At 39.8% G+C, this 24187-nt stretch overlaps 2 protein-coding genes across 12 annotated transcripts in view; one reads left to right on the top strand and one right to left on the bottom strand.

The window, feature by feature from the left end:
* Positions 1-10450, top strand: part of ADCYAP1R1 (ADCYAP receptor type I) — a 152700-nt gene extending 142250 nt beyond the window's left edge. For 9 of the 11 annotated variants that reach the window (XM_077789654.2, XM_077789646.2, XM_085562859.1 and 6 more), the window contains one exon: positions 1961-10450. In XM_077789654.2, coding sequence (XP_077645780.1) covers positions 1961-2170 — 210 coding nt within the window. In that variant the 3' untranslated portion in view covers positions 2171-10450. The remainder of the gene's footprint in view (positions 1-1960) is intronic. The other 2 variants (XM_085562865.1, XM_085562893.1) reach the window with 1 other exon arrangement.
* LOC110474504 (vasoactive intestinal polypeptide receptor 1) overlaps positions 2533-24187 on the bottom strand; it is a 39978-nt gene continuing 18323 nt past the window's right edge. The window contains exons 6-13 of the mRNA XM_021537953.4: positions 23556-23688; positions 22973-23126; positions 21247-21307; positions 20348-20417; positions 19720-19811; positions 19287-19416; positions 17832-17873; positions 2533-15742 (exon numbers count right to left, since the gene is read on the bottom strand). Of these exons, the coding sequence (XP_021393628.4) occupies positions 15554-15742; positions 17832-17873; positions 19287-19416; positions 19720-19811; positions 20348-20417; positions 21247-21307; positions 22973-23126; positions 23556-23688 (871 nt within the window). The 3' untranslated portion in view covers positions 2533-15553. The remainder of the gene's footprint in view (positions 15743-17831; positions 17874-19286; positions 19417-19719; positions 19812-20347; positions 20418-21246; positions 21308-22972; positions 23127-23555; positions 23689-24187) is intronic.

Below are 24187 nucleotides of genomic sequence, written 5' to 3'. Positions count from 1 at the left end.
CATTTCCCTGCCTGTTTATCTGACTGAACGACGCTGTTGAGGCAGGACGGGAATGAGGAGACTGAGTCAGAAGGTTGAGAGAGTAAAACTCTGATTTATTTCAAAATGGATCACTCTTTATACAGAGCTTCGTGCAGACCAACTCTATTGATCCTGAATTGAAAGCAACCCACCCATTGGTGCACAGTGTATGACGCACAGTGGTAGAACTTAACTATAAACAATGTGATCAACAAGAGAGATAAAGAACTATTTACATTCTGTTCAGAACTTTCTCAAGCTTCTGCCTGGTTAGAAACTTTCTGTTTCTCTCTTTGACTGAATCTGAGACTGACAACTGAGTATCTGAAGTCATTGTTTTCTGAATTGATGGAAAAGGGTTCTCTGCTCAATGTTGCCTTAAAAGGAGCATAGAACATGTAGAGTCCATTCATTCTCTCCTCCACTGCAGCACATCTTTTGTGCAGCCCAACATTTGGAGTCTTTTCCTAAAATCAGCTTATTTTCTTCTTTCCAAGGGGGCTGACTTTAGGTATAACCTGGCATTACTGACCTCTGTACAAAGAGGTCTCAAACTCCTTAATCCAGGTGACTTCTCAGACAAACCACAACAATCTTCAAGCTCATCAAACAAATTTATGGGTTATCTTTGCCCCTGGGCATAGTCAAGATCTCCTGAAGCCCCTTGGAAGGAGTGGGGGGTGGTTCTTAGCCAAACCAACCAGATTAATGAAAGCCATTTTCCCTCTCAAGATATCAGAAAATGGTAATTAGAGAATGTCTTGTGCTTCCACTAAATTTCCTACAGCAAGAAAATGTTTGGAATATCACACTCTTCCAGATGCAAACACTATTCTCTTTTCACAGAGAAAACATAACTCCATTCTCTATCTGATTTATAAATATCTATGTTTTAGATAACTTTAACCCAAATAGGAATTTTTAGGTCCTAGAAGGAGAATGTAACCAGTTGGATTTTTCCTCCCTGTAGTTTTTGTCCATACAGTTGAAGCCCTTGTTTAGCATTTTTATCTTATCCTTTTTAACAATATTAAGCCTAGAAATCCAGCAATGACTGTTACAGCAGCTGTAACAGTGATACAACGACTGTTATCTCTGACACAGCAGCTCATTGGAGACTGGAAAAATATATTGGGAAAACATCTCTACATATCTCCTTTTTCTTACACTATTTCATTCAGAAATATGATACAGGAACACGTAATCAAGTAAATGTTGGCCCAAGCTACTATAATCGCTCTTATATTAAATCTTTACTACTTATATTAGTTATACACTTGTGCACACCCCAGCAGTGTTGCCAGGAAACTGGGAAAGACTGAAAAGTAGAAAAGCTGTGGGATTATTTACTTATTGCCTAATTGAACTTCTGACCTTGGATTGTTTTACTCTTGGTGATTTACTGTGGGTGCCAATAAAATAAAATAACCTCTTAAGAAAAGGAGGGTGGCACAGCTGTGCATTAAACCCAGAGCTGGTCTGCTTGGAGAGGATCTGAAAGCAAGAGGCAAAATTTTGTGCAAACATCCAGCCATTAATGGCAGGTGAGAAAAGCTGCCTCTGTGGACAGGGTGTTTCAATATTATCCAGCACTTTTTGACTGCTGGTTCCTTTGGCTCCTTACTGTATCTTTGGTACTGGCCAATGATGAAAACAGGCTGTTTCTTCCTCCAGGTGGTGTTGATTAGGTCTTCCATGCACCTCTGGGCTGATCCTAAATTATCTGAAGTTAGACACAGAACCTGAGCTGGGCTGTAGCTCCCCGCTACATGCCCAGGCCTCTTCCAGCTATGGAAAAGTAATTTCAGATTTTGCTGAACTAAGGAGTTTAATAATTACCTTAAAAACAGTTCTGTTGAATTGTGGGGTTTTTTCTAATCTTGATAATTTGTCAGCATGTCCTCGAGCGGCTAAGTACATAAAAAATGACCTTTTGAAGTTTCTCCCTAAAGGTGCAATCAGAAATAAAGAGAAAATGGAGGAGCTGGAAAGTCAACCGGTATTTTGCTGTGGATTTCAAACATCGCCATCCTTCTCTAGCGAGCAGCGGAGTGAACGGGGGGACACAACTCTCCATTCTGAGCAAGAGCAGCTCTCAGATTCGGATGTCCAGTATAAATGCAGAGAACCTGGCGACATGAGCAGCTGAGGAGAGCAAAGGAACCAACGAGCAAACCAAAAACCATCCCTTGAAAAAGAAAAAAAGGAAATAATAGTTTTGGTGGTGGTGCAGGTCTCACTTCCTCTCCTCTCCTCTCCTCTCCTCTCCTCTCCTCTCCTCTCCTCTCCTCTCCTCTCCTCTCCTCTCCTCTCCTCTCCTCTCCTCTCCTCTCCTCTCCTCTCCTCTCCTCTCCTCTCCTCTCCTCTCCTCTCCTCTCCTCTCCTCTCCTCTCCTCTCCTCTCCTCTCCTCTCCTCTCCTCTCCTCTCCTCTCCTCTCCTCTCCTCTCCTCTCCTCTCCTCTCCGTTTCCTTTAGTTTCCTTTCCTTTTCTTTCTTTTTCTTTTCCTTTCCTTTTTCCTCTCCTTTTTCCTCTCCTTTTTCCTCTCCTTTTCCCCCTCTCCTTTTTTCTCTCCTTTTTCCTTTCCTTTTTTTTCCTCTTCTTTTTCTTCTCCTCCCCTCGCCTCCCCTCTTCTCTCCTCCCCTGAGGTGAAAAAACAAAGGAAATGTGTAAATATCTTTTTAACAGCCACTGTAAATACCCAGCTGTACTCAAGGCCAATAATGGAGAATGTTTAAAAGACAAACAAGAGGCCAAACCCACCCACTCAACTATTCCCATTTCAGAGCATCTGCGAGTAATCCGTGTCCGTCCAAAGTAACAAGTGATTGCTGTGCAGTTGTGATCCTCGGTTGCCAAACTGATCCTACTCTGTGAATGGACATGACCGTTGTCATTTTTCCTCTTGGTTTCCATTTTGGGTTGGACTTGCCTATTTTTGTTTTTCCGTAGTCCAACATGTCTTAGCCTGTCCCTGTCGTCTTTTGGCACATGAATCTCTGCAGTGTTTCTCTTTGGAGTCTTAGGATGGAGCTGACGTGCTTGGGTGATCAATCCAGCTGATTCAGGAGGATCTCCGGAAAATTGAGTTCGTGGCTGGATTCAATCAGACATTCCCGATGGATTTATAGGAACAGCTGTGCCAACACAAAGCTGCACATCAGTGCAGGAACTTCAGGCCAGAGCAGTGGGACCTGCTGTGCTTTTCTGTACCCAGGGACTCTCCCAGGAATGCTTTCTGTTCTAGCTAAGCTGTGAATTTTCTAAAAGGGCCATGCAGTTGAGATATAGCTCTATTTTTGGCATCGATTAATAGATTGAGCATTTGGATTCTTTGAGTAATACAAAGAACTGTCCCTCCCCTCCCACCGTAAGAGCAAGAGGCAGTTCCAGGGTGGCCTTTCCCTCCAGATGACCTTGAACCCTCTCCTCCAGTGGCCACACGTGGCGTGGGTGTCCTGGGGGCAGTGCTGTCCCACAGAGCGCCGTGCCTTTGCAACCTGGTTGACTTTCGAGGGCTGACTCTTCCCTGCCAGGGCAAAGAGGCACGAGAAGGACATGGTGGGATCACCCTGGAAGGGAAAAAAATCACCTGCATTTGGTGAGGGAAAAACCAACTAAACCAAACAGCAGGATGGCACGGAAGGAAGGGATAAAGACTTTGGATGACTTCCCACACCTGCAGTTCTCTCTCTCTTGGAATATTCTGTTTGTTTCACCACCAATGGTCTTACTGCTTTTCTTGGAGAGGAACTCGAATGTTCTTTCAATCTTTGCCTTGTAGTTAAAGCCACGACTGCTACAAATCTACTTCAACCCAATGTCAATGATGTCAATTCTTATGAGTCCTTATACAGCGCAAAAAAAAGGCTTCGAGGGCCGTCCTAGCGCTCCCTTCATCTCGGATTTATGAATTTATAAACTGAGAAATATATATATATATCAAATATATATATATGTGCGTGTATGTGTATGCATATATTACAAACAAAGATGAAAATGGCATTTTAAATATGAAGTTTTGAACTGAAACTAATAGTAACCAGGAAATTCAAAATTCAGGCTTGTTCTTTGGTGTTAGTTGACATAATCATAAACTAAAAACAGGAAAAAAAAAAGTGAAATACTTGGAATTTTAGTGTCAGCTGAGTGTGAGCTTTTAATTTCACTGGTTTTTGTTAGTTTAAGTACAAAAAAAAGAGTTTTGATGTCATTTTAAGCAAAGATTTTTAAAGATAATCCTAGTTTACTTATTTTTAAAAGGAGAAAAAAAAAGAAAGGTCTCAGAAAGTTGTGCAAGAAATATTAATTATAATAATACTTAACACTTATATAATCCTTTATGGGAATATTCTGCTCTTGGCTGGAGCCATCTAAATGAATGTAAATTTTATTCAAAACAGACAGAAATGTTGTTTGAGGTCATATTGGTACAGGATCATGCTCTTAAGAGATGGGGACAGCCCTGTCATGTGAAATCTGCCGTGGCACAGAGGACCAGCAAAACAGGTGAAACCACTTCCATTGTACTCCAGGTTCATAAGCGGGATTTATATGATCCAAACACCGTTTTTTCCCCAAGTCAACAGCACTGATTTGCTGCTCTGAGAGCAGAATTTGTTTCCCTCTTTCCCCTCTGCAAAAGTCAAAGTGTTTTTAACTGATAGATTGGCCCTTCGTCCTTCTTCAGATGCTTCTTAAAGCTATTTTAGAATGTTTCTCCAGGAATCAGGTACTTTGCTATCCAGACAGAGTTGGGGAAAGGCAGATTTATCAGGTAAATGCATATTTGGCCATTTTCTCTAGAATGGGCTTTCACAAGGATTATATTGCCAAAACTGTAGATGTATTATTGTTATTATAAAAAAAAAACAAACAAAAGCTATTTTTTTGCATGAATGGCTATTAGCCAGTTTTCAACCATTCATAAATTAGAACTGTGGATAAAAAACATGTCAAATAACTGCCTCTAGCTGGAGGCTTTTTCTTGCTTCAGTCCAGAGCAAGAAGGTGTTTGGATCTTTTTTTTTTTTAATTTATTTTTTGCTGTTGTTGAAATTTTTCTGAGCTTACTTTGGGGTTTTATTGTTTTCCTGGCCTTTCTAGAGTGCTCTGCAATTTGAGTTGGTGGATCTCAGTCCAGTGCCTTGTGGGCAAATGTCCACATCACCAAAACCACCCTCTGACCCTGCACACTGGAGACCAGGTCCTCAGCTAAATTTAATCAGTACAGAAAACTGCTGGTATCGTTAGAATAAACTGCTTCACCCGGAATTGGGATTTGGCCTAAGCACATTGCTATTACAAATAATTTCTGGTGGTCCCATTTAGAGAGTCCATGGATGGAAAAATTGGGAAAAGTTGGATTTGCTCCTTAATTTCTTGAGCCAGTGCTTAGGAATTTGGAGAGCAGTGGAGGGGAAATTTCTACTGTTGCAGACCTTGTGTTTCTTGTTCAGTAGAGAAATGGAATCTGTTCACCAGCACCGAATTTACCAGAAGAAATGGGATCTTCAACATATTAAATAGAAAATATATCATTTAAAAAAAAAAAAAAAAAAAAGAAAAGAAAACAAAACCTTCTATTATGATTTTATTTCTCTGAATAAAAGTGTTGATGCACTGGCAGATTTGGCTTTTCCTGAGTCACTGGAAGTTTCCAAGTGTCCCTGGAAGGAACAGGTCACACTTGAGGTGGACACAGTTATGGGATCCAGACTCTGATGCCGTGGCACAAGTGAGCTCTCCACAAATCTCTCTGTTGAATGTAAGCTGCAGGTGCTGGCCAGGCTTGGCCACCCCACAGTGGCTGTTTTCCCATTTGCTTCAGGAGGGAAGAATCCAACAGGCAGTTTGCTTCTCTGTGTGTGTAAATATCAACTGAGTGTAACAGTGCTTTGTTTGATTTTTCACTGTGAAATATATTTTGGAGCTAGAAAGGCTGTGTTATTAAAAACAATACACAATTAAACAAACAAACAAAAAAAACAAACCCAAGTGTGCAGTGCTCCTTGAGCCATTTTTTTTACCATGTCCATAATGTATTTCCTGTCTAATTTTCTTATTTTGCTTTTATAAATGTACAGCAAACTTTTTGTGCTGCAGGTTTTGTGACTATTTACTGTATCTAACCACTGTTTTGATTATTGACTTGTCAGTGTGGAGTGCTGGTACTGCAGGACAATTCACATCCCAAAAAATGAAAACTACAACCTAGATTGTAAAGGATGAGGCTGTTTCATTGCTGCATGGTGATGTCACCTCCTTTTACTTTCACTTTTAGTATTTCTGGAACTCAGAGCCCGGGGAAAGAATCTTTAATGCTTAATTCTGGGAAGTTTTGAATCACAGAGGGAAAACACCCAAGTTCCTCTGCATCATTCACATGCATAATTTGAGAACCAGGTGTTAAAATTGAATGGTGGGAGAAGGGATGAAGGTAGGTGAGACCAGAGGAAAATGCAGTTTGGAAGTTAAATCCAGACACTTTATTGGGTGTTTGGCTGCTCTCCTTCAGCATCTGTCTCTCATTGCACCTTAAGGACAGTGCCCTGCAATGACAAGGCTAAACAACAACCAGAAGTGGCCATGAACTGATAATTTGAGTTTACCTTTGCAAACATGACTTGCCCTGGACTCTCTCCATCATCAGTGGCAAGTGGGAGATACCTTCCACAAGGAACTGAAGTTCACAGAATCAACAACCAAGGCTGGACGTGACCTTGAATGACAAATTTGGTCCAACCTTTCATGAGAAAGGGAGCCAAGATGAGTTTATCCAACACCCTGTCCAGTCACCTCTTGAAAACTTCCCCTGATAGGGACCACAGCTCTGGGGAGGTTCTTCCCATGAATGGCTGTTCTCACTCCAAGAAATTTCTGTCTTATATCAAGATGATCCCTTTCCTGGTGCAACTTGTCACTCTTGTATTCTCCATGTGGATCCTTGTGGAAAAGAGAACCTTCATCTTCTTTCTGACCACTCTTTTAGAATTGGAATAGTTTGGTGAGGTGGCCACTGAGACTTCTTTTCTCCAGGGAAAAATTCCTTTAACTTTTCTTCACTGTTCCCATTGTCCATCCCCCTGATGATCTTCATGGTCCTCCTTGTGACCTTCTCCAGTCTGGCCACTTCTTTCTTGCGTTTTGAGGACCAGAATGGGACACAAGAGTGAGTTTCTTGGACTCATGCTAAAAACCTGACCATGAGACTCTGATCCTCCTCAGCACTGACAGAAGGATTAGTTGCCATAATTTGCCTTGCCCATTATATTATAAAATTGTGGCTTTTCATAATATTTTCCTATCAAAGGTGGATGAAATTCCACTTCTGAATGGCAGGGTAGATCCAGTGCTTGTATATCAAGGGACCTCTGGTCAGCTCAAAAATTCAGGGTTTTTTTTCAAAAATCCCATGGAAAAAAAGACACTAGTAACTAAAAGTAGTCAAAGCCAAAATGATCAAGAACAAAACATATTCACTCAATATGAAGGAAGCTTTTTAATTGCCATTACTTTAGTATTATTTTACTCCATTCCTAAATTGATCACCCCTCCTTTTAAAATTCAGCATCGTTTTTTTCACCTTCTCTTCCCACTGAAGAGTTACTGCAAAACATTTTTGGCAATTAAAAACCTTTATCTGAACCTGGAGTTGAAATAACTCCTGCCTCATTTGCATTCCTTGTCATACTGATCTTGCCTCCAGTTTCCTTCTCTTTTCCTGAGACATAAACAGCTTTATTTCAGATGAAGTCTACAGTTTGTCTTTGATCATACAGCTGCAAGATAAGACTAAAAATAATCATGCTATTAAGCTGCATTTCTCTCAGCTCTAATCCAAATTTGGGCAGCAAAACCAGTGCAAAGAATCAAATACAGACAGACATGGATTCATTAAAAATATCAGGAAAATTACCTAGAAGAAGCCAGCCAAGCATCCTGGGGGAAGAAGGAAATAAAAAAGGAACAATAAAAATGAAGAGAAAGATTTCCAGTTCTTGAAAGTGCATAAATGAGATTTGGGATTTGAGCAAATTTTGTTCAGCCAAATCTAAAAGGAAAATAACTCCAATATTTTGCTTTTCTTCTTGCAGTTATAATCTTGCAAGGGAAGTTTTTCCAATCAAATAGATGGGACACACATTCAGTCAAAATACTGCAGTAGATAATCACTAAAATAGATTAAAATACATTGATGGTGTCAGTTTGGGAGGTTTCAGTGCTTTTATCTGACACTACTACTAAATCTCTACTAAATGTGGCCTGAGGACCATACAAATATCCAACTTTACATGATTTTTCCAGTCCTGACAGAAACTAGTTATCAAAATTTCCGAGTTATAGCTAAAAAACGTGGGTTTCAAGAGAGTTTCAGAAACAATTAAGTTTTCAGTCTGTGGCCTGTGGAGGCTTTAGAGCCCAGAGACGGTTTCAGAAGTGTCCATGGATGATTATTAAGAAAATTAAGTTCACTCTTTGTATAGCAATGGATTCTTTAGGCTATTGAAGAGTTTTAGTCCTTTCTGTATTTATGCAAAGGCTCCCACAGATCAAAAACCTAGAAAATTCAATAAATTAAGATTTTTTTTTTCCCATAAGATTATGTGATTCCATAATACCAGAATTTCTCTTTTATTTTCTGAGATCTTTCTCATGTGGGCAAGGTTTCCAGAGCAAGGTGTGCTTATATTATTAATGTTCTTTGACCTGAGCAGAGCTTTAGCAGCATGGAAGGTCTAAAGGTATGATGAGAACAGGATGGATGGACACCACATGTCATCCTGCTTGGCATCCAGACAGAATCAGTGTCTGCTGTAGCTCCTAAGTCATATCTGTGGATATCTAAACTCACAGAGTGGGATTCAGTCCAAAGTCAGAATTTTTTCATCCTTGGGCTCCTGTTTTTGCAACTGTGGAAACTTACATAATGCAAAAATGCAACCAAATATCTGCTCTGGAGTAGTTTTCTTCATTGGGAGTTGAATATTAAGGGCTGTATTAGATGTGTCCCTTTCAACATCTGGAACTACTGGCATTAGTTAAACCTCTGGAGTTTAACCTCTGGAAGAGATCTTGAGCAGAAGGTTCAGGACACACCCACATCTCTTAGACACCAAAAGTGAAGATTTCTTCCTTTAATCTTGTTTCTCCACTTTGCCTTTTTGTCCACAGGAGAGAAATGAGCAATTTTAGAGAACAAGCATCAAATATTTTTGATGTCTGCTCCAGGGTGAGATGATTCACACTTTGCAAGTGGCTGTTTCTCTCCTGCAGGACATCTCCCTGGCCAGATTAGAGACAGATGCTGACCCTGAGGAGGCCTGGATAGAAATGAATTTTCCCTGGCAAATTTGCCCCGTCACTATTGTTCTGTCTCATGCATGCTGAGAAATTATAATCTTGAACAGCTCTGAGCTGGCTCCTGTTGGGTGTTACCAACCAGATTTGGGGAAGGTGGATGTCTGTTAAAGAGTTAGGAACTCTCATGGAGAGTTTTCAGGACTCTTTGTTCTCCCTGTCAGATTGTGTCCACACAACCAGCACTTCTGTGTCCAGGAACAAACCACAGTAACAAAAAAATAAAACAGAAAGGATTTTACCCTCTGATTTTTGCAGTCAGGCACATGCAACCAGTTCAGAATTGCATTTAAGAACAAGTTAGGAGGATGTGGAGGATGCGGTAGCAGCTGAGGATGCTCTGATGTTAATGATGCTCCGTGTATATCTGTACTAAAGAGCTAAGTTCAGCTAAATACACATTGTACTTTGTGTATGAAAACACACCAGCAGAGCTTGAACAATGTCTTGAACCTCATGGTCTTTCACCTTCTTATGATTCAAATTGCAATTTCCCATTGGCTTTCTTTTGGGGAATTCATCCATGTGAAGAATTACTGTGTGATATGACACTGTGTGATATGACACTCTTCAGTGTCTGAAATTACTTAGGCTTCTGCATATGCCTTTCCCAATGGACTTTGTGCTTGCAGAGAAGTCTCAAGAGGCCTTTGTGTATCGGTATAATCTGTAAATAAAACAAATATTTGGTGTGTTCATTCTCTTTCCCTTCTACTTGTCAACTTAGTGGCAATGCACCCTGCTATAGCTCTGAGAAGAACCAAGCTGTCGGATGGAAAGCTGTATTTTGGCTTTTGACTGTGTCAAGGTACAAAGTTACTGGCCTGTTGGGTCTAATACTGACCTTTTTTGGTCAAAATTGGTTTAATTGGTAATGGGATCTGGGGTCATTCAGCTTTGTTACGAGGTGGAAACACAGATATCAACTGCTGCTTTCTAACCTTTTTTTTGTGTTTTGAGAAATTGTTTTTAACATGTATACTGCTGTAGATGACACAATAAATGTATTATCATTTTGTAAAAGTCTGTTCTGATATAAAACTGCACCAAAGAGAACTTTTTGTCTGTGAACTTACAGGGTAATGTATTCTTTTCCTGAAGTAGAAGCTTTTTGGGCTAAAAGGGTTCTTCATGGGAAGGAAACCCTGGAATCTTCTGGCAAAGTCAGTTCTGGACCAGCCAGGGGTGAGGTCTTTGTCTTGCAGTGTTACTTCTCCATAAACCACTGGTGTTTATCTCCCTGCATCAATATCAGACAGGACTGTGGGCCAACATCACCAAACCAAATGTAACACACTCTCTTAAAAACCCCTGTGCCTCTGGGTTTGATCCACGGGAGACTAAATATTATTCCTACAGGGTATAAACAGGAGCATAAATTCTGTTATCCTCAAACAAAGACGTTGCCAGTGGCCAAAAGTGGAAACATCTTGGTCTCAGTAACACCAGATGTGCTTCAAGGCTTCCTCTCTTTTATAGCCAAAGCAAACCTGAAGGGTTTTATCATCAGGGTCATTTTTAAAGCAGCAAATAAAAATTTTTAAAGGAGAACCAGAGGACACAGTCTCAAGCTGCACCAAGGGAAATTTAGGTTGGATATTAAGAAAAAGTTTTTCATAGAAAGAGTGATACATTTCTGGAATGGGTTGCCTGGGGAGGAGGTGGAGTCCCCATCCCTGGGTGTGTTTAACAAAGCCTGGATGTGGCACTGGGTGCCAGGGCTGAGTTGAGGTGTTGGGGCTGAGTTGGACTCAATGATCTTGAAGGTCTCTTCCAACCTGGTCATTCTGGGAATTCTGTGAAGTACATTCAAACTCCTAAAACAGAGGATTCCACAGAAGATGAACTATTTTTGATATTTTCCCCATCTTAATCCATCAGTTGCCATAAACCTTTGCCTGTCCCTCATGAATCCCACACACAGGCTGCATCTTTCAACTCATTGTTTGGCCAAAGTACAGGTATTTGTGGCTGTGTGCTTTGATGGGAAAATGGACATACCTTTAGTGAAATTGAGGTCAGAGATGTGTCAGGGAGCAGCAGGGCTGGAGATTTCCACCCCACAGCATCACTGAGGCAGGGCCTGGGAGCAAAGGGAGCCACGGGCACATGGGGGATTGGGAAGGACAGGGCAGACCTACATATTTTCATTTTTGCTATGTTTCAAATCACTGTAAATGCCCTTCACATGGATTTCCACCTTGACCTGAGGTGGCCTCAGCCCTTTTTTTTTTTTTTTTCAGGCTGGATACCTGGGCACAGGATGTGTCTCCCCTTCCCACCACATGCAGAATGGCTGCACCAGTCAGTATCTCCATAATCACAGAAATCAAATCAAAAAGCAACTGTAAAATAGGGAATCTGGAAAAACTCCAATTTTTAAATGTTTTATGTAGCCTAAGTGATTTTTTTAGGCAGAGAAAGAAAAGGCACCTCCAAATGTTTTTTAGCTACTCTACAAGCCCCATTTAAATATTCACTAATTCAAAGACAAAATAAAACACAAGAGCACATTTGCTCCTAATCCTAGACACCTGATTTCAATGAGCAGAACTTCATTTAGCCAAGGAGCAACTACCTTGAATTCAGTTGTGTTTTCTGCAATTGAACAAATCCTCCTCATATACTCAAATAATTCTTGCTCTGGGTGCATTAGGCAGCCTCAGGGAAGTTTTCAATGTGCAAAATAGGTAAAGCTGCCTGCTTGAAGGATTTATTTTAATTTGGAGCCAAATCAATCAAACTTTCTGAAAAAAAAAAAAACAAAAACATGCTGACATTATCAGAAATAGAAATCTACTCTCAATTAAAAATTTCAGTTACCTTAGCCAACTATCATCTTTGCTTCCACACCATAAAAAACAGCTGGAAAAGTAGATTTTGGTCTTTTCAGGGTGTAATGGAGTTTGTAAAGGGGTTTAAAAAGATTTCTTGGAGAGTTAAACTCTGCAAAAGACAGCAGGGGATTAGAGGAGGAGAAAGCAGCTGATGTAATTCAATGATCTCTTGCAGCTGCCCTTTGGGAGTGATTTAAAACTCGTTCAGGAGAGGTTTGGGAGCCCTGCCTGGCTCTGTGGGCTGCACACATCCCGCTCCAGGAGGTGGCAGCGGCTGCACACGGAACACACAGAACACTTCAACACGGCTGGGGATGCTGTGTTGCCTTCCCAACCTTGTGAGCAGCAAAACATCCCTGCCCGAAGCATTCCCGACTGATAAACACACCCACGCGAACTCAGGTGTGTCACCAAAAAGGGATCAGGGTTCTTTTCACAGCCCAAATCAAATATTTCTCCAAGAAATTGTAGCACTTCCCCAGGATTATTAACGTTTTATTTTATAAAGCTTCAAATGAAATATCCAAACTGGCACAAAATTAAATGTACAAACTCAAATGAAATACCCAAACTGACACAAAATTAGATGGACAAACTCAAATTAAATATCCGAAAATATACAAACTCACAACAGCTGTAATTGCCACTTGCATTTTATAGATGTACATCATACATTTTGTGGACAAATTCTCATTACTCTGCTCAGCAACAATACACAGGAACTGAGGTGACTTTTATAAGTAAAGCTGATAAAAAAGTCAGAATAGACAAAATTACTTCATACAACAAACATATGGCATTGTGACTGATGGGTTAAATGCCTAATTAATAAATAAGTTAATTGAATTATATTTATAGAAGCCTGGACAATTCACCTCTGCTCTAACAGAACTAGAGATGAAGCACCTAAAATCAGCGAAGAGATTTCCAGGAGTCAAATGTCTGCCGACCTAAATAATTAACCAAGAGCAGAGCAAACTGAGGGACTGGAATACAGTTTTTTTAAAGTTGAATTGATCTGGGACTCAGACAGTGAATGGCAGGCTGTGTCCTCCAATCCAAAAATGCAGGTTTTCCTGGGAATGCTCCTGTCTTGACACATCTCGGGTACCTCCTGTGCCTTTTCTTTGCTTTTGGAGAGGTTGAGGTGGAGTCCAGCTCAGTCCTGATGGAAGAGGAAGTTCACCCAAAAAATAATGGTGCAAAGATGAAATCTTTGCCATTATCAGCAATCCTTCTCTGGCTCTGATTATTATCTGAGCTGTCATGTCTAGTGTTGTAAAAATTGCTTTTGGAGATCTGGAGGAGAAGAAAATCCATCTGACCATCAGCAAAGGATCTCTCTTTGAGGTGTCCCATTGAAATATGAGACCAAACAATTGCATTTTTTCTCCTAACACTGCAAGAAGAAATTATTCTGACATTGCACAATGATGTGCTTGTCTTTGTTGAAGGACCTCAGCAACTTTCTCAAGGGCTTCTTGGGCCTCAGGTGTGAGGCTTCTGGGAGATGTAATGTTTTTCTTCTCTCAAGAAGTTGAAAAATGGTGCAAGTTCATCATTGCTGAGCCCCAAAATTGGCCTGATCCCATTGATTTCTCCTAAAAGCTGCTGCAAATCCTGTAAATTGCTGACATTGGTTCTGAGTTGTATATTCTGTGGCCTAATTGTTTGCTCTGGGATTCTCCATGTCAAGTATTTCCAAGGTGAGATTTCTTGGACTTCCAGTCCTGTATTTTGGACTTCTGCAATCATGCTACAGGAGCCTCTTGAATTTCATCCATCCTTCAGTTCTGTCACTTCACTGGGTGTGGTGATAACGAGCTGAGAAATGCTGGGCAGGACTGAGATTTCAGTCCTCAAAAAGCAAAATTACAACAATTTTGTAATTAAAAAAAAAAAACAAAATTACCCTTTATTTGGGTGTCTCACTGATTGATCTTCCAGGTTTTGGATGTCTGCCCCACAAAACAATATCTGGGCACTAAGATTAGGTCTGTAAATCATTCTGAGCACAAGGTAGCCCAGCTGGCAGCTGGCATTGGGCTTGCTCTGATTTATTCCTTCTTACATCATCTGCCTAATATTTGGCTTCTCCATATTTCTCTTTGGACAAGAAAGGGTTTGGGATCTTCTGGCCTAATTTAATCTCTGTGCAGCAGGTTTAGAAGAAAAAAAATCGAGCAGGTATTTTGTGTCGTGGTTTGAGTTTCCTTTTAAAGCAGATTAGTGTTCTAGAAGTAAGTGCTTGTCAGGTGTCTGTGTTTAATTTCCATTAGATTGTCTCAAGACATCTCAAAACAAGTACTAAAACACCAAAAATCCTTATGGCAAAGCTTGGGCAGCAAATAACACTTTCAAATGATGGTTAGGAATCATGGTCTTGGAAACTGGAAATTTTGGAAAATGCTAACAAAGATAGGACAAACATTCTGGGCCTCAGAGGAGTTAATGTTTTAGGGTTTGGTGGGTTTTGGTTTTTTTTGTTTGGTTGGTTTTTTTTGTTTTGTTTTGTTTTTGGGGTTTTTTATTTGTTTTGTTTTGTTTGCTAATCCGTCATTCACTTTAGCTCAAAGTCTGGCTTTTCACAACAAAACAAGGGTGTTTTATGCTTCAGGAGAGAGAGAACCAGGGTTGTCTTGCAGATCTGCGCCAGGTGAGAAAAGCAGCTCCTGCTCAGGACAGGGAATTTACAGAAGGCTCCTTGTGGGAAATGGAAAGACAGAAACTTCCACAGAGCCAGGAGGGTTTGATCTGCAGCCTCGGAAGGAGCTTGGATTGATGTAAAAAAAAAGTACACAGACATTAAGTGGAAAAATCATAAATTTATGTTTCTGTGGTTGTAAGAATCTGCTTTAAGTAAGTGAGAAGCTGTACTGATTAAATGGTGAAGGGTGTATAATTTAGGGGTGTGGTTGTATGGAGTAAACTAAGAGTTTAGAAGTTGTAGCAGAAGCATATGTGCAAGTGTGACAGACACCATTGGACAAAAGTGTCTGCAGTACAGGAGAAGTAAATAAAGCAAAATTGGTCAGAAAAGCAAAATAAACCTTGTAATGACTTTCTATTGAGTTAGAAAGTTCTATATTGTCTTGTAATAAAGAATTTGTGACTACTTTGAGCTATAGCCAGTTGCTTGCTCCTTTAAAATCTCACCGCGTCTAAGACTGATGTTTATCTGAGCAATAAATAGTTTTATTTTAGCCCAAAAATAACCCCATCCCTTCATTGTTAGCAGCGAGTGCTCCTGACACTATGGAAAGCCACAGAGGATCCAGTTGGCCACCTCAGGGGTGGAACATTGCAGAGTCACAGCTGCTGGTCCTGCTGGGGCCCCTCAGACAGTGGTGACACCATCCTGGAGCACAGAGGTTCTCCTCTTGGGGCTGATTTTGTCCAGCAGGGAGAGCTGAGTGACGTAGTTGACTGGGCTGGTTTCTCTGGACAAAGCCCCGTGTCTGTGGGTGAAGGTCAGGTACTCCTGGTACTGCCACTTGCACAGTTGTTTCTTCAGCTCAGTTTGAACCTACAGGAAGTTACAAGCAAAAGAGGAAATTAAGGTTTAATGAGCACTGGAGGTAAAATGTGCCCAAAGGTCTGCCTGAGTACTTAGCCCAGATAAGCCAGGATTAAGCTTTAACACATTTTCAGAAGTATTTGAACTCTTCCTTTATTCCTTCTGAAAAAAACGGATTTAATTTTAAAAATTCAGGGGATGGCATGCAGAAGTACATTTGGCCATCGGGGCAGGTCACTGGCAATATTTATCATTTTGGTGGCCCCTGTTCTGCCTTAACTTTCCCTGTTAACCACACAGGCAACCCCTGAGTACAACTTCATGGATGGGTCTCTGGATCTTCCAAGAATCAAATAAATAAGAAAGATTTCCTCCACCAATCCAGGATTCCAGCTCTATCCCAGCAAACTTAAGGCCCTCCAGCACTCCTCAGTTTCATCCATACTCATAACACCTTGCCTGGAAGCAGCCCAGTCTCTCACATTGTCACAGACACTCAAAACTGAAGAAACACACACAGAAAATAATAATTAATTTTTATGATTGCAAGGAACCACAACAGATGCACTGCTGAGTGGTAATGAGTGGCCAAGCTGCTCCAGGAGCAGTTATCCCTAAGAAATGTGGAAAAAAGCCAACCCAGCTTCATCTTGGGCCAGAGATCAGGTTCTGCCTGTCCTGTTTTTTAACACCTTCTGGATTTCTGTGTTGTGAGGTACAATATGCAAGCCATTAAAAGGCTGTTGAAGCAATTAAAAGGCTGCTGGCAAGGAGTCTGTGATACAGAAGGCAGGCTGGAAGTAGAGCTTTCTGTATTCACAACTAAGTGTTGAAGGCACTCTCTCAGAATGGCCATTATAAATTGTTTTCCTAAGTAACAAACATATTTTAGGAATTACTCCTCCTTGGGTTGGGTTACTTGCACCTTGCACCTCCATTTAGCCATTCCTGGGAGGTGATGGAGTGTGTCCATTGAAGGACAATGGAGGGGTTGGAGAGTAAATCCTGTGAGGAGCAGCTGAGGGGCTCAGCCTGGAGAAAAGGAGGCTCAGGGGGGACCTTCTTGGTCTCCACAACTCCCTGAGATGAGGTTGTAGGTGGGAGTTGGCCTCTTCTCCCAGGGAACAGTCTCCAGTTGTTCCAGGGGAGGCTCAGGTTGGACACCAGGAGGAATTTCCCCATGGACAGGGTGGTCAGGCATGGGAAGGAGCTGCCCAGGCAGGTTTGGAGTCCCCATCCCTGGAGAAAACCAAGGAAGGTCTGGAGGTGGCACTCAGTGCTCAGGGCTGGGGACAAGGTGGGCATTGGGAACAGGTTGGATTTGGAGGGCTTTTTCAACATCAATAATTCCATGCTTTATGAGAATTGTCCAAGTTTGAGCCACTGCAGAGACTGAGACACTTTAGTGTGTCGTTCTCAACAGATTTATTCACTTTTCTGAGGATGAGATGCGGTTTTATCTTGTCTTTTTTTTTTTTTTTTTTATTAGATTTGTTCATTTCTTTTGGGGGAAAGTGCCAGCAATTTAGTGAGTTTTTTTAATTATAGGCTCACTACATTCAACTGCAGGGAGTTTACCCAAATTCTACCAGTGTTATGGAAGCAGGAAAGAAAGTATTTGAACAAAAGTCCTGATTGCATGAGCTGACCAGGAAAAAGGGAAAAAAGAGGGGGGGAAAAGGGGGGAAAAAAGGGGGGAAAAGGGGGGAAGAAAAAAAAAGGGGGGGAAGGAGGAAATGACGAAAGTCACCATGAGAAAATAAATCTAGAGAAAGTGAGAAGCTCTACAAGCTTTCAACTGAGCTATCATCATGACAGCTATCAAACATAAATCAGGAGAAAACTCCCCTGACAGGAATCTCAGCGACCATTTTTAAAGGGTCATTGCTTCAAAGTTTATTTTGTGTCCTCCTGCCAGAACTGCATAATACAAATAAAGTCAACGAAGCTACCAAGGGACAAAAAAAGATATGGGGATGTCATGGTTTCAGGAGCAGATCAGAGACAGATCTGTTCTGAAAATAGGAAAAGAAATTAAAAAATGAGAGGGAACTGTGAGTTTTAAAGGTTTTGATAATCTCATGTACTTGCTACTCACCTCTGCATTTGAGAAGCAATATAAGAGAGCAACAACAAAACCCTAGGACAGGGAGGGTAGGGAGAGAAAAAACAGGGATTTAAAACCTAGAATCAATAAGAGACATCGAGTTTCATTCACAGTGTGTGTAAGACAACAAAGACTGCATATTTCCCAGTTTTCTATTGGAGTTCAGGCAGTGTGACACTATTTATTGAGTGTTCATAATAGAATTAAATTTCTCCGTGGACTGGTGACATTTTATATTTATTATTGCCCTTGTACAGAGGCAACAAGGATTAACTTGCTGTTTACTGTATCCTACAAATTCTCCCTCAGATAAGGCAAGCATGGAACAGGGATCATTTGCAACACGTGTCAATGAGGACAAGCTGTGGTGGGGTACAGGGAAAGGGGATAGGAAAAGAAATCAGATGTTCAGTAGAAAATATAGAACACACAGGCCTTGACACTCTCAAATCCGTGCTGCTGTTCGGAGTAGTTTAACAGCAAAATAAACAATGAGATATTAATATGGTTCATTACTTCTGAAGGGTAAGGGCAGAGCAGATGGTTATGTACTCTTATTTATCACCTCTCTTATCATTATTTCATGTGAAACCATTTTCAATCAGTTCACCTTAATCCACAGATGGGCTTTTGTGGTGCTCTGTCATTGTTAATCAACAAACATAGATATTTTATTTTATTTATTTGGTGATTTTTCATATGAAGTGTGAAAAATGCATATTTTATGATTGGCTTTTCACAAATTTTACGATGAAAATCATATGTGTAATGTTAGTAAGTTATGTTGTATTATTTCTCTTAAGTAGGATGTTAAATATAGTTTTAGGTTCCAACATAATGTTAAAATAGAGACTATGTATGTGGGGGGAGTTTTTTTTTAGGAATGAGATATTCGCTTTGAGGAACACCTAAATCTTGCAAAGGAGAGGAATTTATGGTTTTCTTATCAGAAGAAGTTAATTTCTTCAGGACTTGCTCAGGCTCGAAAATACCATGGGGATTAAAGGAAACAGTTGACATAAACAGACAGAATTTGTTGTTTAAAAAAGAATGTATGCATAACCATGAGAGATATATGAATATGCAACAAGTGTATTGTTTTAAGGGTTATTCCTTTGTTCACAAGGCATGCTTTTTGTGACTTAGTGTCTGAGAGCATCCAGTCATCTGTAATTCTTTGCTTTTTATTGTCTTGCAATTGTCCTAACTCTAAACTTTATTATTCTAATTGTATTAAAAACCAAGTGATTGGCGTTTTTCACATGGAGTCTGACCTGGAGATTTCAAATAATAAGGGAGCAAGCAACAGAAGAGCTGATGAAGGAGTGAGATGGGATATGTGCCTTGAATTTGGATGCATCAATAAATCCTGCTGTAATAGCCAGCCTGAAGGGTGGTGGTCCAGACCAAACATCTCAGGGCTGTTAAACCTTTTGTCCATCTTACCTGAAATGAGCCCAGGCCCAGCTCGATGTAAAGCCGAGCCTCCAGACCAGTGCTCTCTGGGAAAAATGCAAATACAATGTAGTGCACCCCAAAGAGGGGGATCAAAAGTAACGTGGACTTTGCAAGTCTCCTGGAAAAGCAAGAATTAAAGAAAAATGCACTGTTAGAAACAGGAAACGGTGGCAGCAACTGTATGTTGGAGCATTTGAAGTTTCATGCTTTATTATTTTACTTTTCCCTTTGTTCCCAATATATGCACCCCACCCTTTTTGCCCTGAAGTAAAAATGACAGGTGATATTTGGGCTGAAAAAGAAAGTTCACATTGTCATTTCTTTCTATTAGAGAGGAGTATAACATTCTGTTCTCCTACCCATAAATTTTTTCTTGCAGCAGTTAGAACAGGTCAATCCTAAAAGACCCAGAAATACTTACACAAAATGGCTTGAATGGCTTCCTCCTCCCTCCTGGGATTTCAATTTAAGGACTAGAATCCTGATCACATTAATGAATATAATAAAGTTAATCTGTAAAGACAAGACAAAATCTGTTAATTTACTACAATCTAAGACATGCCTCTAGTTGATACAAAAACTAAAAATCCCCACTTTTAGGAACTGCACTGCTATAAACCAATGCTCATCTCTTCTCAGCTCAGATCAATAGCTTTAGAAATAATAATTCTATTTTCCACCAATATATAGTTGTAGATAAAAAAATTGTGAAAGTTACGTTGAATTATTGTAGACCTACAAATCTTAATATCTTTTTATGTCTGATATTAATGCCTTGTACTTCTGGTCAGAACTTTAAATTTATATTTTAAATTTAGATTTTAAATTGCCTAAAAAAGTCCCCCCATTCTCATCATTGTTTATGACAGGGATTATACCAGATACAGACCTAAAAACCAGATTGCTCCCTCCCTAAATTCAGGTGGTATAAATCTGTGCATAAGGGAGATTTTTCTTGTCTTAAGTCACAATCATAAGAACTCATTTTAAAAGCACACTAGGTAAAATTATCTATATTCAGAGACTCGAGGGAAAATAAAAAACCTTACTAATACAGTCAGCAGGATGGGGCCTTTGATGATCCATAACACCACTGCATTTTCATCATCATCCCAACATCTGGAACAACAAACAAAACTAGGGTTTTTATCTGTCCCATGGGAGCTCCCCATAACACACAAAAACACTCCTGCCACGGGAAAGGAAAGTGGTGGACTCTAAGTTTTAAATCACTATCTAAATGTCCCTGGTTTCCCTGTAGTCTCATATAAAGAAAATTTAACCAGCAAGAATCACAGATTGAAGAACCAAAGCAAAGTAAAAAAAAAAAAAAACAAATTTGTATTTTTAAGCTTCTTTCCTGCTCTTCTTACCACTCTCAAGTAAACTTCTTATTCAACTCTCCTGAGTTTTGAGCAGGTGGGTATAAAATAATATCTTTTCCACCTGATATGAAATGATCTGAAAGCCTTCAGGATAGCTTACAGCAAACAATCTTTCTATCCAGGGCTCAAGTTAAAAGATACAAATAAAAATAAAACAAAATAAAAATAATTAAATGGAAACAAAAGAAGAAATTACTGGAGACAACACTGATTGTTTGAGAAGTTCTCATTTGAAGAGTTAATTATTTATAGTTGATTTATACAGAAACAGCAATTTTTTTGAAATACAATTATTTCAAGAACTGAGCATTAGGGAACTTAAATGAAATTACAATATTTAATATAATATTTCCAGGTTTTCTTACCCCATGTATGGACATAAAATCACAAAACTTAAGTGTTCTCTCACTTATATACAAGCTGTAAAATTAAAGCTACAACTTTGAATCATGAGAGTTTTTCCCCCTTACCTTTTTCTGTACACTTTTTTTTTTTCCCCTCAGAAAAACAGAACACCATAAAAAATAGGAATTTTTGTGTTCCTTATCCCAGCTCTGACTTACCCAGTGTTCTGCTGATGGATTCGTGTGAGGACCCAAGCAAACATCACAGCAGTGGGAGCTCCTGAGAAAATCAACAGGAACACAAGAACTGGTTTGAATATCCTGCCCCATGGGATCTTCATTCCAATAGGTTCACAGTGCAGCAGGTTGGATTAAAACTCAATTTATGGGTCAGACAATTTTCAATAACTTCATGAAAGAATTTAATTTAATTTGCAGTTCAGGGAAAAGAAAAAAGAAAGGACTAAAAAGGGCAGGAGAATGAAATCATAACAAAGGAGAAGAGGGGATGTTGTGAAACTACATTTTCAGAAATAAATGTAAAGAATTACTTGACGGTTTGGATAGGAATTACAAGCACTTATGAAGCTGCAATAAACATTTATTTATCCTTCATCTTGTGGATTGTGGCCAACAAACATCCTTTGCACAGCAGCTGGAAGAGTTCATAATTTTGTCCTAAAGATTCTACTAATCACCCCACACCAACCAGCTGATAAGAATTCCATGAAAATTTAACTGAATCCAGTGATTCCTAGCCTCACTTTATCACTGCTTATCCTTCTGTCCTTCTACATTTTTGACTGGGTTTTTTTTAATGCCTATAAAGCAGAAATTGCTTTTTCTCTCCTCCTGTGGAATTGAATTTCCAAAGATAAGTGACTTCCAAAACTGCCACAAAAGGGACTCTAATGTGAACCAGGTGACCAGGTGACATTTTCCCTGATTATTCTATAGAAATATAGAGAATTTCTTTCTAAGTATCATTTGAGATGTGTGGGAAGGGCTCAGAATTTGTCCTTCCAAATTTCTGCCCTTTGCTCAAGTCCTTTAAACTGGGACCTTGTTAAACTGAAGTTGGCTTTTAAATTGATGAAAATAAATATTTCCCTCCACATCACCTAAGATGTGAGTTACCCCTGAGGTATCTCTCACCTTCCATTGATTGCAGAAGGAGATGAAGATTACCACATTATTAATTGAGTTGTTTGCTTTCTTATCTCAAGTTGGCCATGATTAATCAAGGGCTGAGAGTCTATTTTCAGACAAACCTATTTGGAATAACTCCAAAAAAAATTTAATTACATTAAATAAAGTCTAAAATCTGAAGGTGAAGGATAAATTAATATTTATTCAGGATAATTTGGATTTCATTTTTAAGTCCAAAAATGTCATTGTAACTACTCATTTCGGTGCCTGCATTTTAGATCAGCCAAGGTGAGACATGGGAATATCTGAGAGTCACAATAAACAATTCTGAGCAGTGAAAGAAATTTATTTCACATTCCTATTCTGAATATCAGAGATAACTTCAATTGCTGTATAACCTCAAAAGTTTCCTTAAAGTCAGGAGATCTCTGAAAATAGAAGAAAAATAAAATTGTTTGATTCCTAGGTGTGGACTGACATTATTTAATCTGTCAAATTCTGCTTGCTAAAAACAAAAGGCAACTTAGTCATCCAAACTTCTTTAGTCAGTGGAGGAATTTAACATATTTTTAGGATATTATCCAGCCACATCACTCATCCTCTTGAGGCCTTGACTATTCACCACCATGGTGCAAATAACAAAGATATAAAAGGGAATAAAATGATGCAGCAGTACTGGATGAACAGAAAAGTGTCACCTTTGACAAGCTCCTTTTACCTGGATGAAATACAGATTTTATCCAGTTCTGCAAGCATCAGAAATACTGAAGGGCACAAAGAGGAAGGGAGCACTAACCCCAGCCAGTAAATATGAACCACCACACAAACTTCTTGTTGGAAACAAAGGTCAGCAGCAGCAGGGTTTGCAGGTAGATCCCTTCTATGAGAAGCCAGAAGAAATTGGCTAAAATACTGAATTGGAAGAAGGCCACAGCAGCCTTACAAGCAACCTGGAAGTGCAGAGTAAAATAAAAAAAAAACCTTTTAGGCTTACTCTTGTATGGCTGGTTTCTATAGAGCTGTAGGCAAAATTCAATGCTGCCACACAAAATGAAGAAACAACAAAATTTCCATAAGTTTAAGGTTTCATAATTTAAATTGACTTTATTTTAGATTTATGAAAGGGAAATATTGGGGGGGTTTATCTCACAGATTAAATTCTTTATGGTGGAAATTGTTAGAGCTTCATTAGAGTCAACAGACATAAATATCAAAGCTGAGTGCAGGCTTAGCACTTGGTCTTTGGGTTTACATAATACTGTTTGTTTAAAGATTTCAGTTTTAGCAGTAGGAGAAATAGGATGAAAATATCTCCCTGTTGCCTTCAGGCAAAGAATTAAATGTTCAGTCAGGGGTGAGAGAGAGGGGAAGTTCAGTACCGTTGACATGAGGCAGTGGTCCATGGTTTCATCTGCAAACAAAACAGCATCTTTGGTGAAAACAGCAACTGCTCTCAAGATAAAGGAGACAAACAGGTGCATGTGGATGTAATTTCGTGTGCAGTGGAATTTTCTGGCATGGAAAGAGAAAAATAAAAATTGTTCTTTGAGAGAAGTGTCTCACAGTCTCATCAAAAGTCAAACAGGAGCACACAGACACCTTGCAAAGCAATAAATGATCTGTCACTATTTGAGAGGCAGCGAGACAGGAGGGAGCAGATAATAAAAATCCCAGGATAATTGTCCTTGGATCACCACACATTTAAAGGCAATGCCAGAAGCAGAGAGTAACTGTGGGACTCTTGGGCTGGATTATAATACCTCTTAATTATTTTTAATATTATTTTTGTTAAACAAGCTTGCATCAGGATTTTCAGCCCCTTTGTGCCAAAGAAAGGATTGAATTGTTGTCAGCCACATGTGATGGGATGGCTCCAGAGCATTGCCCTGAACTGAATTAATCTGAGGAGGAGCAGCTGAGGGAGCTGGGAAGGGGCTCAGCCTGGAGAAAAGGAGGCTCAGGGGGGACCTCCTGGCTCTGCACAACTCCTGCCAGGAGGGGACAGCCCGAT

The sequence above is a fragment of the Lonchura striata genome, chromosome 2, assembly GCF_050655825.1.
Source record: "Lonchura striata isolate lonStrDom1 chromosome 2, ASM5065582v1, whole genome shotgun sequence".
Classification (NCBI taxonomy): domain Eukaryota; kingdom Metazoa; phylum Chordata; class Aves; order Passeriformes; family Estrildidae; genus Lonchura; species Lonchura striata.
Note: the sequence above shows the minus strand (reverse complement) of the source record. Positions and strands in the feature narration are given on the sequence as shown.